This window comes from Canis aureus, chromosome 27, assembly GCF_053574225.1.
Source record: "Canis aureus isolate CA01 chromosome 27, VMU_Caureus_v.1.0, whole genome shotgun sequence".
Classification (NCBI taxonomy): Eukaryota; Metazoa; Chordata; class Mammalia; order Carnivora; family Canidae; genus Canis; species Canis aureus.
In genome coordinates, this window is record NC_135637.1 from 3,772,336 (window position 1) to 3,787,293 (window position 14,958).

Here is a 14,958-nt window from a genome sequence, read left to right on the forward strand (position 1 = left end):
GAGTGTGGGTGACAGTTACTTCAGAGCGAAGCCAGCAGTGTGTAGTGAGGTAGATGATGCCTGATTCCCCTCACAATTGAGCATGCCTGGGGATGTGCCCTGAATAATTGCCCCTGTGTGTTTACATTGTGTTGAAGAGTAAATGTTGGGAATGCCATAGTATCCCTCAACCAGAAAATGGACAAGTGTGTTTTTTTTAATGCAGTGAAATGCTATGAAGGCATTGGAATGATTGAATCACAGCTACATGGTGTGCTGCCAGGTGGCACATGAATTACATTGTACCAATAACATCTGTATAAAATTTACAGACATGAAGTTCTTGTTTCAGGAACATATGGACAGGAGTAATATAGAAGTATTCATGGGATTGGTAAACACTAAAATGGCGATCACATTTGTCTCTATATATGAGGTCGGTCTGGAGAGCTGCACAGAACTTCATCCTTATATTTATTTTCTCATATGTGAAGTAAAAATGGCAGGCCATGAAGGTTGATAGGACTAGGTGATGTGTGCACAGGTGTTTGTTGTGTTTTAAGTTTCTTTGTTTAGAACATTCACAGTAACAAATATTTCCTCCATTGAAAGGAAGGGGTATTGACAGTTGCTCTGTTGTTTTGCTAGTGACACGAAAGCTGGCTTATTCTTTCCAGAAGCACGTGGACTCTGCCTGTATCTTACTGAGTAACGTTTTAGAAGTGTCTAATTGTGGGGCACCTGGGAGGCTCAGTGATTGAGTGCCTTCAGCTCAGGTTGTGATCCTGGGGTCCTGTATCAGGTTCCCTGCAATGAGCCTGCTTCTCCCTCTGCCTATGTCTCTGTCTCTCTCTGTGTGTCTCTCATGAATAAATAAATAAAATCTTTAAAAAATAAAAGAAATAAAGTAAGCTTCATGCCCAGAGTGGAGCCCGATTGGGGCTTGAACGCACAACCATGATATCAAGACCTGAGCTGAAGGGACACCTGGGTGGCTCAGTGGTTGAGCATCTGCCTTTGGCTCAGGTCCTCATCCCAGGATCCTGGGATAGAGTCCCACGTTGGGTTCCCTGTAGGGAGCCTGCTTCTCCCTCTGCCTATGTCTCTGCCTCTCTCTCTTTGTCTCTCATGAATAAATAAATAATAATAATAAAAAAAGAAATGTCTGATTGTATGTACACACGTAAATATGTGAGTTACGTAAGAACATTTGTCAATAGCTCTAACAGTGGCCAAACAACACAGACCAAATGGCCACCAGTTGGGATTCTGCATTAATTAACCCATGATACTTTAATACAGTGGAACATTATGTAATTATTAATATGATAAATATTAGATGTTAGCTGTACTTTATACAAAGTGATGTCATTAAGTAAAAGCACGGGTTACAAACTAGGTTATGATCCCTTATTTCCATGTGAATTACACGTATGCTGGTGAGTGCTGTGACTGGAATCGGGGAGATTCCTGTGTTCCTGACTTTCGTGCCTCTCTTCACCCAGGGCCATCCCGCTTGCCATTTTCCAGGCAGAGCCCATGGTGAGGAAGCACTTTCTCCGGAAATGGCTTAAGAGTTCTTCCCTCCAAGACTTTGATATTCGCACGGTGAGTGCTGGCTTTGTTACTCTGAAAAGTTTAGGAGGAAGAGTCAACAGCAGAGTATCCCTGATTTGGGTCAGCATTTTGTCTGGAGTCTTCATTCTTGACATCCTCATTTCTCATACACAACGGGTGACACAACGGGTGAGGAGGTGGTTCTGCTTTAAGGCAACCCAGCACTGGGGATGGCTTGGATTCTGGTGCAGGGTTCTTGTGCTTCTTCAGCCATTTGCTAAGTCTGGGATCCTGGGAGTCATCTAGGTGCTCTGCCTTAGTTTCCTTCTCTATAAAGTAAGTACGTTTCATCCCACAATTTCAAGGTGGGTTAATAAGTACAACACAGGAAGCATTCAGAGCAGCACTTGGCCTAGAGTGGAGCAAAGCGCTGCTGCTGCTGCTGCTGCTACTGCTACTGCTGCCTCTTCTCCTATACGCTGTTGTTGTCTCTCTCCCGGACCCCCAGATTTTGGATTGGGAGTACTACATTGAGCGGCTAGGGAGTGCCATACAGAAGATCATCACGATCCCTGCAGCTTTGCAGCAGGTGAGGCCTTGCCAGTGTGGACGGCGTCTTGTGCGGCTCAAAAGCCATGCAGACAAATGATCAGTGTCACTTTTGTGCAGGTAAAGAACCCAGTACCACGCGTCAAGCACCCTGACTGGCTGCACAAGAAACTTTTGGAGAAGAATGATGTCTGCAAGCAGAAGAAGATCAGCGAGCTCTTTGTCCTCGAGGGCAGGAGACAGGTAGTGGGCCTGGGACAGCAGAGCCGCCATTATGGCCCCTGTGCGGCCTCCTGCTGCTGCTGTTTGAATGCTCCCATTCAAGTGTCTAGAGTGTTTCTTTTCTTTGTAGAAATGTGTGCCTGACAGTCGACTCTATTTCCCTCTGGGGATCTTCTGGGGTAGGACATACTGGATCTTCTGTTAGGGAGAAAGACTGTTTTCTTCTCTGTGAATAGGGTGGTAATTGGTCTCAGGGACTCTGTGAATTACTGTGCCAGAGACTTCAGTTTTTTTTAAAAAAAAATTTTTTTAAAGATTTATTTTATTTATTTATGATAGACATAGAGAGAGAGAGAGAGAGGCAGAGACACAGGAGGAGGGAGAAGTAGGCTCCATGCCGGGAGCCCGATGCGGGACTCGATCCCGGGACTCCAGGATCGCGCCCTGGGCCAAAGGCAGGCGCTAAACCGCTGAGCCACCCAGGGATCCCCGAGACTTCAGTTTTCTAAATTACAAAATAAAACCCTGTAGAAACCCTAGAAAATACTGAAGGGCTTAGCTAAAACTAGAAAAGCCAAAAGAAAATTCTCAGGTGCTGAAAATGAAAAGTGAACTTTATTATTATTTTTTTTCATTACTGACTTTTTGTCCCTAGAAAAGTGAACTTTAAACCAGAGCAGTATACAAACTTACCTGCAAAACAGATTCTCAGGTGGGAATTTTGAAACCTAATTTTATTTTAATTATAAGAGCTATCCCTAGGAGGCGAGGGGAGAAAGATGAAAAGGATGGAAAGTACACTATCAGTCAATACTAGCCTAAACAAAGGTAGTGTGGCTGTATTAATGCCAGCAAAATGATCCTTAAGCCAAAAGGTATTCGTAGGGTTAGGATGATTATTAAATAGTACTGAAAGTCCACAGTTTACCAGAAACTGTAATTCTTTTTTTTTTTCTTTAGAAACTGTAATTCTTAAATTAAACCCAATTTAAATTTTGAATTACATAATGTAAATATTTACCTGATTAGAAGAAATAATTGACATCCAGTCAAATTTGGGAGATTTTAACAAATCCCTTTCAAATGAAAGATCTAGCAAACCAAAACAAGAATACATAAGGTTGGAGTGACATAGTTGACCAACTATGTTTAGTAACTAACCAGATTCACAGATTCAGTGAATAAATACTGGCTTGCACTCAGTGATCAGGAAATACACACATTCTTGTCAAGAACGTGCATTAGGGGCGCCTGCATAGCTCAGTCAGTGACGTGTCTGCCTTTGGCTCAGATCACGATCTCAGGGTCCTGAGGTCGAGCCCCACATTGGGCTCCCTGCTCAGTGGGGATTCTTCTCCCTCTCCCTCTGCTGCTCCCCCTGCTCATGCTCTCTCTCCCCCTTTCTTGTGTTCTCTTTCTCTCTCTCTCTCAAATAAGTTAATAAAATTAAAAAAAAAGAACTATGTACAACAATGACCATGTGCATACCAAAAATGACATCTGTATAATAATAACAAAAAGTAGATTGCAACAGATTCTAAATAGTTCATATGCAGACCATTTTGTTTGGAAATTTAAAAAAAATTGTAAATAACTCACGGAAAGAAATCATAATGGGAACTAGAAACACTTAATGAAAGTACTAATCCTATCAAAATTTGTGGTATGCAGCTGAAGAGCACCTATGTGTACATTGTATCTGCACAGGTAGATATTAGGAAAGGAAAGCAAGTAGGAAATTCAGCTTCCAATAAGTCAGAGAACAGCAGAGTGAGCTGTGGAGGTAGAAAGACAGAAGGTATGAAAGCAAGAACAGGAATGAGGAAAATGACAGTAAAACCCAAACAATCTTCGAAAAGGCTTAGAAAATGGACAAATCTTTGTCAAGGTAGATGAATCTTTGAGTTTTATTTTAATGAAAACAGACACAATTGTAGACACAGTAAACCCTAAAACAACGTTAGGAATTACCTTTCCCCACTAACCATGTGGGTGGAAGCTTAGATGGAAAGGACTGAATTATTCAAACTGAACTGAAAACCAGACTAGAACTTAAGCCATTAAGACATTGAATCACAAGTGAAAGGAAACAAACCAAATGATTTTTCATAGGATTTTTTTTTTTTAAGATTTTATTTATTCATGAGAGACACAGGGAGAGAGAGAGAGAGAGAAAGAGAGACAGATGCAGAGGGAGAAGCAAGCTCCATGCAGGGAGCCCGACATGGGACTCGATCCCGGGTCTCCAGGATCAGGCCCTGGGCTGAAGGTGATGCTAAACCACTGAGCCACCTGGGCTGCCCATAGGAATTTTTACCAAAGTTCTTAAACAGATTATTTCAGAGAATAAGAAAAGAGGAAGAGGCTCCTTAGCTCTTTGGAATGGACCGTATCTATATTATCTGTAGGGGTCTATCTCAAAAACACGTCATTGAGTGGGAAGAGCACAGGTTGCAGTGGGGCTGCACGCTATGGGACTCTAGAACACCCCAGCCCAAGGGAGGGGAGCAGGTTTGTAGGCTTGGAGTAGAAGAACAGAACACATGGGAAGTGACAGATGCTGTGCTGGGGGCTGGGATGCAGAAAGAAGGTACCCATCCTTTGCAATAGTTTCTTACAAGAAGGAGAGAGTCTTGGAGGAAACATGGAAAAATGTAAATGTGTGCTTCACAGTTGTGGTGTTTGAGTGACATTTTGTTTAACCTCTTCACTATTAGAAATTAGAAATAGATTGGTCAATGACTACCCATCTTTGTGTACAATTATTTTATCCCATTCAATTGATACCCATATGGTTTATTTCTAGAGGTGGAATTATCTGAGGGATGGTAGCATTTTAAGTCTCCTTTGGGTCTTTGCAGGTGGGCATGGCCCAGGTTCCAGAAGGCACCCAAAGCCTGGGTGCTCCTGATATGGAAGATTTTGGCCTCATGAAGCCATTGCACTTGGCCGTTCCTATTGCCACTAAGAGGAAGCGTGTCCTCTGGGAGAGCCAGGAGGAGTCACACGACCTGGAGCTGACGGTGCCCTGGCAGGAAATCTTGGGGCAGCCTCCAGCCCTTGGAACCACCCAGGTGATAAGCCTTGGAGCCTGGAGGGGCCAGTGGAAGGAGGCAGCAGGGACACCAGCAAGGCCTGAGCTGTGGCAGACTGTCTCCTATGGAGTCTTAAGTAGCTTGGGGGCCCCAGGATGGGTCTTGATCTCTGAGGTGGCCAGTAAGAGAGGTTTAGTCCTTATAAGAGACAGCCGGGCTTGGAAGCTAGGTCATGTGATTGCTGAAAAAGGCTGTTTCTGATTCGCTGTCTTCATTGTGTCCTCTTCCTGACCTGTTCTGCCATCTGTCCTAGGAAGAGTGGCTGGTTTGGCTCCGGTTCCATAAGAAGAAGTGGCAGCTGCAGGCCCGGCAGCGCCTGGCTTGCAAGAAGAGGCGGTGTGTGGAGGTGGCAGAGGGCGAACCTCTGCCTGGGGCCATCCGAGAAAGGCCTGCCACTGGGTTGGGGGGCTTCCTGCGAAGGACCGCCCGCAGCATCTTGGACCTTCCATGGCAGATTGTGCAGGTGTGGACCGCTATCCATTGACAAGTGGGATGCCTCCAAGGGCAGCAACACAGCCAGTGGGAAAGGGTGTCTGGCAAGCTCATGATCCTGGAGACCCTCCTGTGGTCTGGCAGGGAAAGGGCAGGCCTCTGCTTTGGTGCCCCGGTGATTGGGGCTGGTGCCGGGAAGCACCTCGGAGGCCAGCATTTCCTGTGACCAGATGACACACCTGCTGTGTGCTCTTTCCCTTTCAGATCAGTGAAACCAGCCAGGCTGGTTTATTCAGGCTGTGGGCTGTCATCAGCAGTGACTTGTACTGCATCAGGCTGAACATCCCCCGAGTATTCTATGTCAACCAGCAGGTGGCTAAAGCTGAGGAGGGGCCTTCCTATCGCAAGGTATGGAGTAGCAGGTGTTGCTGGTCACTGTGGTCAGCTGCCTGCTCAGCCTCTGAGGTGGTCTCCACACCGATGGAGGGGGCCTCATGGAGAATGGGGCTTTGCGGATATAGAGCCTACTGAGCCAGGTGACCCTGAGCAAGGAGCCTCTGTCTCCTGAGAACCTTCTTGGGCTGCAATAAGAATTGAAATGGTGTCTTTGAAGCCCTCAGTGACCAGAGTTGCCAATGTCATCCTGGGTGCATTATCCTCTTGTGTCCGATGTCCATGTAGCAGGGCAAGGACGAGGTAGATATCTGTCTGGAGAGGCTGGAGGCTGTCTCCATAGGCTTTTCTGATGTTAACGGCTTCCCTGGGATACACTTCGATGCCACATGACTCATTTAAAGTGTGCTGTTCAGTGGCTTTTAATGTGTGTCTGTCATGCGGCATCTGCCACAGTCTGCCGTAGAACCTTTTTATCACCCTCAAAAAAAACCAGGACCCTTAGCAGTCTCCCCTTCCAGCCCCTGGTAATCACCACTCAACATTTTGCCTCTGGATTATCCAGTCGTGGATGTTTTATGTAAATGGAATCCACATAACTTTGAGCTCCACCCAAAGCTCATTTACTGAGGCTGTCGGCGCACATTTCTCAGTTGGGCACTAACAAGCTGATGTCTAGTTGAGGAGGTGAGATGTATGTGTTTATAACTGGGAACTGGACTGTAGAGGCTTTCTGGAGAAGGTGAGATTCAGTTCTGACCAAGGATTCAGCAGAGTGTGGGCCCAGAAAGGGCAGCAGAGAACATATGATCTGAATTCCTATGCTTTTCTTAGATGCAGTGCAGCTTTGCAACTTCAAAGGGGAACATCTTTTGGGGGGGATATTTTCCTGTTGAGTGCCCTCTCCTCTCCCCAAGGTCCCCCTGTACTCTTTGGCTCCTCTAGAGCAGTCTTCTGACCAGGCAAAAAAGGTTCCTCTCAGGTTAAACCCAGCAGACAGCAGGAAAATAAACTGGGAACACCTACTCCCTTGCAGTCTGAGCATTCCTCTGCTTTTCGGGAAGCTTCAGGCTGCCTCTCAAAGTAATAGCCCCAGCTTTCGGTTTTGTTCATTAGAAGAAATGGGCTCTAGGTGGTTCACTCTGTGTGCTTGTGGGCTCCAGAAGCCCTAGGACTGTTTAAGTGATGCACGTGTGTGTTTAACAGATATCACCACTTAGCCTTGTGACAAGGTCAACCCTCTGTTGTCACCAGGTCAGCCGAGTCCTTCCTCGCTCCAACATGGTCTACAATCTCTATGAGTACTCCGTGCCTGAGGACATGTACCAGGAACATATCAATGAAATCAATACTGAGTTATCAGCCCCAGACATTGAGGGCGTGTATGAGACTCAGGTAACAATCTTCCCAGCTCAACTGAGCAGGGATGGATCCATCTTGATGAGATGGAGGAGGGGAACTTCATATGGCATGGACAGGCTTGCAGCCCAGCTATGTGTCTGCTGAAGACACGGTGACCCTACCCCGTCTGCTCTCTTCCAGGTTCCATTACTATTCCGCGCCCTAGTGCAGCTGGGCTGTGTCTGTGTGGTCAATAAACAGCTGGTGAGGCACCTTTCAGGCTGGGAAGCAGAAACCTTTGCTCTCGAGCACCTGGAGATGCGTTCTCTGGCTCAGTTCAGCTACCTGGAACCAGGTATGATGCATGCCAGCTACCCATGCCTGGTCCAACCTCCCACACTCCTCAGGGTGACGGCCATGTTCTCCTACAGGGAGCATCCGCCACCTCTACCTGTACCATCATGCACAGGGCCACAAAGCACTCTTCGGCTTGTTCGTGCCCTCCCAGCGCAGAGCATCTGTGTTTGTGTTGGACACTGTGAGTTCCTGGCAAGAGGCTGGGGGAGGGGCAGACCTTTGGGCAGATCTAGCCTTCACTGACCAGAGCCTGCGGAGATTGTGTCTGAAGTAGTGCCATAGAGGGGACCTGCCCCCCACAGCTGCACAGGGAGAGGGCTGATGTGGCCTCTGTTGGTCCAGGTGCGAAGCAACCAGATGCCCAGCCTCAGCGCTCTTTACTCAGCCGAGCACAGCCTTCTGATGGAGAAAGTGGGCCCGGAGCTCCTGCCTCCTCCCAAACACACTTTTGAAGTTCGGGCGGAAACTGACATGAAAACCATCTGCAGAGCCATCCAGCGCTTCCTGCTGGCCTACAAAGTGAGTGCAGTCAGGCTTCTGTGTGCGAGCCCCTCCCCTAGCCTGGGTCCTGCTAGCTGCTTTCTTCTGGTATGTCCAGGAGGAGCGCCGTGGGCCCACACTCATCGCTGTTCAGTCCAACTGGGAGCTAAAGAGGCTGGCTGGTGAGGTTCCTGTCCTAGAGGAATTCCCACTAGTGCCTGTCCACGTGGCAGATAAGATCAGCTATGGAGTCCTGGACTGGCAGCGCCTCGGAGCCCGGCGCATGATCCGCCACTACCTCAACCTGGACACCTCTCTGTCACAGGCCTTCGAGATGAGCAGGTGAATGGAATGAAGGGAGTTTCACTGTGTTTCTGAGCTCTGACTTCTTTGCCATTTGCTCGTTGACTTTCTGGGGCCGACCCCATGTCCCTGTGCAGGTACTTCCACATCCCCATTGGTAATCTGCCTGAGGACATCTCCACCTTTGGCTCCGACCTCTTCTTTGCTCGCCATCTCCAGCGCCACAGCCACCTGCTCTGGCTGTCGCCTACGTCACGCCCTGACCTGGGTGGCAAGGAGGCTGATGACAATCGCCTTGTCATGGAATTCGATGACCAGGCCAGCGTGGAGATCAATTGTCCAGGCTGCTACTCTACAGGTGGGTGCTCAAGGCACATGGGGTCCACACCTGCTGGTGTTTCTGCCATTTATTGCCATTCATTGGTGGTGGGAATGCCTACTCATGGATGCTCAGCGCTTGGCTGTGCCGGTGTGGGAAATGAGTGTGCAGGAGCCTCTGCTGGTATGAGATAAGCAAGGGTGGGCTCCATCGTCTGCTCAGTGATGGTTTTGTCAGCCACCCCTGGCTTCCCTGAGTACCTAGCAGTATGTTTTCTGAGATACTGCTTGCTGTAGTTGAACTGAAGATACAAGAGGATTGTTGGACAAGTTCGTTTCTCTGTATGCAGTGTGTGTGGAGCTGGACATCCAAAACCTGGCTGTCAACACCATCCTGCAGTCCCACCATATCAATGACATGGAGGGGGCTGACAGCATGGGCATCAGCTTTGATGTGATCCAGCAAGCCTCTCTGGAGGACATGATCACTGGCAACCAGGCCGCCAGCACTCCAGCCAGCTACGATGAGACAGCCCTCTGCTCCAGCACCTTCAGGTATCCAGGAACCTTCCTCCTTGAGAATGTCCTCCAGAGACATTTTTGTTGACTCTTTGTTTTTTTGTATCCTGTCCCCTTCCTAGGCAGAACAGCTGAGTTTGGGATCTAGAAGGAACGTTAGAAACTCTTTTACCTCTCCCCTAGTTTTAGAAAATTAAGAACTAAGTTACTGGGGCTTCCCCTCCGCTCCAGGTGGCAGAGCCAGAAGCTCACAGGGGTCCAGGCTCTTTCCTCCATTTACTGCTTAGCTACCCGTTGAGCATTGTGTTCTGGCCAGAAGCATGCTGTAGGTGTTGAGGCCTGAGGGTGCAGGAGAGGGCCCAACAATGAGGTCTCTCTCCACAGTGAAGAGGGAGTACACAGAGGGTGATGGAGTAGGGGGATGCTGGTGACAAAGGGGACACCCTGTGCACCTTTTTTCCAGGATCCTGAAGAGCATGGTGGTGGGCTGGGTGAAGGAGATCACACAGTACCGCAACATCTATGCTGACAACCAGGTGATGCACTTTTACCGCTGGCTCCGGTCCCCATCATCACTGCTCCATGACCCTGTGCTGCATCGCACACTCCACAACATGATGAAGAAGCTCTTTCTGCAGTGAGTGCTATCAGTGGCTTACCCCACGTCATGCTGAACTCTCAGTCCCCAAAACCAGAGATATGGCCAGCCAGCACCTCTGATCAGGAGCTCACTTCTGGGCTGGTGGCCCATGGCAGTAAAGGTCCTGGGGAAGGGTTAGCTGCTGTCACAGGCTGCAGCATCCTTCAGAGGTGTGCTGTGTGGTACAGTCTTTTTGCCTCCTGTGATACAAGTCATCCTGCCCTGTGTTTGCTGTTCTACACCTCTAGTTAACGGTAGACCTTGGAGATGCACGTGTGGATGTGTCATCCTAACGGGCACTCAGGCTGCTGTCAGAACTTCAGTTGCTGTAGATCACCAAGCAAGAATAGTCATGTGAATGTATCTGGAGAGTAATCTCCAGCAAGTACCACTGATGCAGGTTTGGTAGATGTCATAACTAAATAGAAAAATACTAATTTGATTGATAGTGACAAATTTTCTCCATGGAAGTTGTACAGCTGATTGTACTAACAGCAGTCATTAAGAATGTGTGTCCCCAGGCCCACCAACACGGCAGACACTGGTACCAGCCTCCTGCCATAAAATGCTATCTGGGCATACTCTTAATTTTCAATCCTTATTATAAAAGAATTTGAATTTTCTTTTCACATCCTTTGCCCATTTCTCTGTAGTTTTTTTGCTTTTTTCCTCATTGATTTATCGGTTCTTTCTACATAAAAATTAGCCATTTTTGGGTGATATAAATTGCATGTTTTTTCCTGTCTTTGATGATCTTTACTTTTGCTTATGGTGGGTTTTTACCCTGAAGAAATCTTCATTCATTGTTACTTCTGGATTTCAAGCATATTTAGAATAGCTTTTTAGCTCAGGATCATCAGCTTGTTTTTTATGGTGTCTTGTGGTTTCTCTGTGGCATTTTGATCAGTGGTTCTAACCTTGGTCTGCAGGCTCATCGCTGAGTTCAAGCGCTTGGGGTCATCTGTCGTCTATGCCAACTTCAACCGCATCATCCTCTGCACGAAAAAGCGGCGGATCGAGGATGCCATTGCTTACATGGAGTACATCACCAGCAGGTGTTCACATTTCTGGATTTCTGCTGCTTCTCTTGTTCTCCTCTGATACCATTTAACTTCTGTTGAGGGACTTCCTGTCAGGAGCTTATAGTATGGATCTGTTCGCCATGAACACTTTCTGCCATTGGATATCCAAAGATATCCAAAGGAACCTTTATTTTACCTTTTTTAAAAGATATTTTTGCTGGCATAGAATTATAGGTAGATCTGATTTAAAAATTTTTTTGTTTCTCTCTGTATTTCTTTTTGGGCAATTTCCTTAATTGCATCTTTAAACTCACTTACCATCTCCTCAGGGTTCAGTCTGCTGTTCATCTTATCTGGTGGAGTTTTCACATCTAGATGCCTGGTGGGGGTCTTAAGTATTCCTAGAGTCTACTCAGCATGCTCTGTCTTCGTTCTAGCTCTGTGACTACATAGAATTCAGGTTTAATAAGCTTCACAGTGTCCTGTTTTGTGCAGTATAACACTTGTTTCAGCTCTAATTTGTATAGATTTGATAGATTTTTCTCTTTATTCTGGGTTTTCTCTGCTCCTTTGCTGACCTTGTGATGCCAGATTAGATGCCAGCAATTGTGAATCCATGTGAATGCTTGTCTGTTGGATACTTTTGCATTTTATTCTTCTGTAAATATTCTAGAGCTTTGTTACTAGGAAGCAGATTGACCCTTTCTGGCATTTTTGGAGATCTGTAGGCAGGGCAAGATCCAGGTTTAGTCTAGAGCTCATTATTCCTCACTGCTGAAGCAAGCCTGTTGCAAGCACAGCTTGGGTGCCTCATGAGTTACGAGGCTGTCAGTGGTGGGAGCACGCACTCTGCGGTCCTTGTTCTAGCTTCATGTGGTCTTCTTGCACACATGTGCCATGCCCTGTGGCATGCTTAGGGCCAGCCTGGGGAGGTCTCATGGTCTTACGCAACTCTCACTTCTCTGGTCCCCTTTGCACCGGTTCTTGCCACTCCCTCCTGGTTGGTACAGAAATCGCCTTCGTGTTGGGTTTATCATGTTCTCTAGAAAGTTTGAGAACAGATATAATCTGAATCCACTAAGTTTTGTGTTTTTTTTAAAGATTTTATTTATTCATGAGAGACACAAGGAGAGAGAGAGGCAGAGACATAAGCAGAGGGAGAAGCAGGTTCCCTGTGGGGAGCGTGATGTGGGACTCCATCCCAGGACCCCAGGATCACGCCCTGAGGCAAAGGCAGATACTCAACCACTGAGCCACCCAGGCGTCCCAAGTTTGTTTTTAAATAAGTGGAGGATAAGCAGATAGGTATGAAAATAGAAGAAGAAAAGTGGAGAATAAAAGAAGAAAAGTGGAGAAAAAAGGAAAACTATTGATTTCATTTAAACAGTTTCTGTTTTGATTTTTTTTTAGCATCCATTCTAAAGAGATCTTCCATTCTTTGACAATATCTTTCTCTCGGTGCTGGGAATTTCTTCTCTGGATGGATCCCTCTAACTATGGTGGAATCAAAGGAAATGCTCCATCTAGTATCCACTATGGACAGGTAAGACATAACCATCTTGGAGAGCTGAGGCTGGAATCTGAAATAACTTTGAGGTACATATTTGTATCTTTGCACACACTGGTGGTTATGGGCTGAATGCCTGGCGTGGTTCTCGGCCACATCCTGCAGTATATTCGAGAGCATGCTGCTCCTCCTGTGGAGTCTGTGAGGGAAGATTAGCGAGTAAGCAGGTGTAGAGGGTGGAGCAGTGGTGAGGGCTCAGAATAAACACAAAGCAGGGTAAGGGCAGAGAGCAGTCTGTGGGGCAGGGACTGATTTAGATGGGAAGGTTGTGCAGGGCTCTAAGGAGAGGACAGGCAAGTGAGGCTGGAAGAACTGGGCCAGGAGCCGGTGTCAGATTGCCATGTCAATGGGGTAGGGTTGGGCTTGTGGTCACAAGTGCAGCACAGAGCGGTGAGGGCCAGGCCACTTGGGTACACAGGCTGAGTTGGAGATTTGGTTTTTAGTGATGGAGAGATCGTGAGTGGGGACATGTCAGGGCCTGACTTCTACTAGGGCCCCACATCGTGGACAACACCGTAGGTCAGGCCTCGAGTAGCAGCCCAGTTAGCATTGGCCCAAGGGAGGGTGTAGGGCAGGTAGGGTCAGCAAGACAGACTCAGGTAGGTTTTGAAGGTGGAGGGAACAGGTCAGTGGAATGGCTATAGTTGATGTCTGGGGGTTTGTGTGTACCCAGGGGTGTGGAGCCATGTGTCTATTACAGATAGATGGGGAAGGAGAGCAAGTATGGGGTGAGGAGAGCATGCTTAGCCAGGGCATGAGGTGTACACAAGGTCAAGCTGCCCTTGGTACTGAGACTGGGTGGGAGACAGGGCTGGCCTCCGTACTAAGTGGTTGGGGGATGGCCGCCCTCCTTGCTGAGTAAGAGGTCCTGTGGGGACCCCAGTGGGAGTAGAGTGTAAGTATTGTAGCTGGATCAAGAGAAAGGCAGTGGTGGTTGCTGCTCTAAGGATACGGGCTCATGCCAGAGTTGATGTGTTGATGTGAAAGGCCCCCTTGAGAAGGGAATTTGGTAACACAGGAGGTATCTGTAGTAGGGCTGTATGGATAGAATTGTCACCATCTCAGAAGATCTGGGGTTCAGACAAGAGAACTACACCCCAGGTCACCTGCTTGTGACTCTTCCCTACCTGGGAGGAGGGGAGTTGAAGAACTTTAAAGTGAGTTCTCTGGAAGAACAAAATGAGCATCACAATCACCATATCTGGAGTGCTTCTACACATCGGGTGCATTACATATGTGACCTCATCCTCAGCGCCATCCTGTGGAAATTGTACCCAGGCCCAGGGATGTGGACTAGATGAGCATCACACTAGGCAGGTGGGGTCAGTAGACCCAGGTGTAAAATGACTTGTGCACTTCCTGCTGTGTGATACTGCTACGGCAAAGCCACAGCTGGGTCTTTGTGTCTGTATTACAGCAAGACTCCCAAAAAGGGGGCAGAGTAGAGGAGGAGGAGGAGGAGGAGGAAGAGGAGGAGGAAGGCAAACAGGAACCAGATGTGGAGGACATGCTGGAAAACAACTGGAACATTGTGCAGTTCCTGCCACAGGCAGCCTCCTGCCAGAGCTACTTCCTCATGATTGTTTCAGGTGAGCCATCCACACTAGCCACTGTGTCTGAGTTATGTGGTGGGAATAACATGGCTCTGGTGTGTTTGCATAGCAAGAAGGTAAACAATTGGAAAATAAACCCCGGCAACTAGAGTTCCAGATGCCCTGATTGCACACCTCCCTGCAAGGTGGAGAGGAGACCCTGTCTTCTGCCCAGGGCCTCAGCCTTTTCCAGAACCCCGTGAGAGTGGCTGCCCTCAGACGAGTCACCAAAGGGTTCATGGTTCTGTCCTAAGACTTGTCTGTGCACAAATAGGAGTAAAAATAAGTAGAAGAGATTAGAAGTTTCCTGAATCAATCCCCACTGGTAGGTCTTTAAGGCCTAACTTGTTGTGTCAGAAAGTCCTAAGTCTGATGTAGGGCTAAGGGTTCAGCGTTCAAAAAATAATATGGTTCAGTATTTATACAGCAAGGTGTCTGGGGTGGCTATTCACATGAAGTGTGTGAATTTTCCTCTGTAACAGCCCATTGCTGCACGAGCAGGTAAGGACAAGCACTGCAGAGAAGCCTGCTGATACATGGCGACCATGGCCGTTCTGTGCTATGCACATTTCTGTGTGCTTTGGAATGGATA

At 47.6% G+C, this 14,958-nt stretch overlaps 1 protein-coding gene across 7 annotated transcripts in view; it reads left to right on the forward strand.

Annotated features, from left to right (window-relative positions):
• POLE (DNA polymerase epsilon, catalytic subunit) overlaps positions 1 to 14,958 on the forward strand; it is a 51,979-nt gene that overhangs the window by 27,989 nt on the left and 9,032 nt on the right. For 6 of the 7 annotated variants that reach the window (XM_077875106.1, XM_077875108.1, XM_077875111.1 and 3 more), the window contains exons 27-43: positions 1,485 to 1,587; positions 2,045 to 2,125; positions 2,206 to 2,328; positions 5,169 to 5,381; positions 5,656 to 5,865; positions 6,099 to 6,242; positions 7,482 to 7,622; positions 7,770 to 7,923; positions 8,000 to 8,106; positions 8,268 to 8,444; positions 8,524 to 8,747; positions 8,846 to 9,066; positions 9,377 to 9,581; positions 10,009 to 10,182; positions 11,115 to 11,240; positions 12,618 to 12,750; positions 14,192 to 14,363. In XM_077875106.1, coding sequence (XP_077731232.1) covers positions 1,485 to 1,587; positions 2,045 to 2,125; positions 2,206 to 2,328; positions 5,169 to 5,381; positions 5,656 to 5,865; positions 6,099 to 6,242; positions 7,482 to 7,622; positions 7,770 to 7,923; positions 8,000 to 8,106; positions 8,268 to 8,444; positions 8,524 to 8,747; positions 8,846 to 9,066; positions 9,377 to 9,581; positions 10,009 to 10,182; positions 11,115 to 11,240; positions 12,618 to 12,750; positions 14,192 to 14,363 — 2,708 coding nt within the window. The remainder of the gene's footprint in view (positions 1 to 1,484; positions 1,588 to 2,044; positions 2,126 to 2,205; positions 2,329 to 5,168; positions 5,382 to 5,655; positions 5,866 to 6,098; positions 6,243 to 7,481; positions 7,623 to 7,769; positions 7,924 to 7,999; positions 8,107 to 8,267; positions 8,445 to 8,523; positions 8,748 to 8,845; positions 9,067 to 9,376; positions 9,582 to 10,008; positions 10,183 to 11,114; positions 11,241 to 12,617; positions 12,751 to 14,191; positions 14,364 to 14,958) is intronic. The other variant, XM_077875110.1, reaches the window with a different exon arrangement.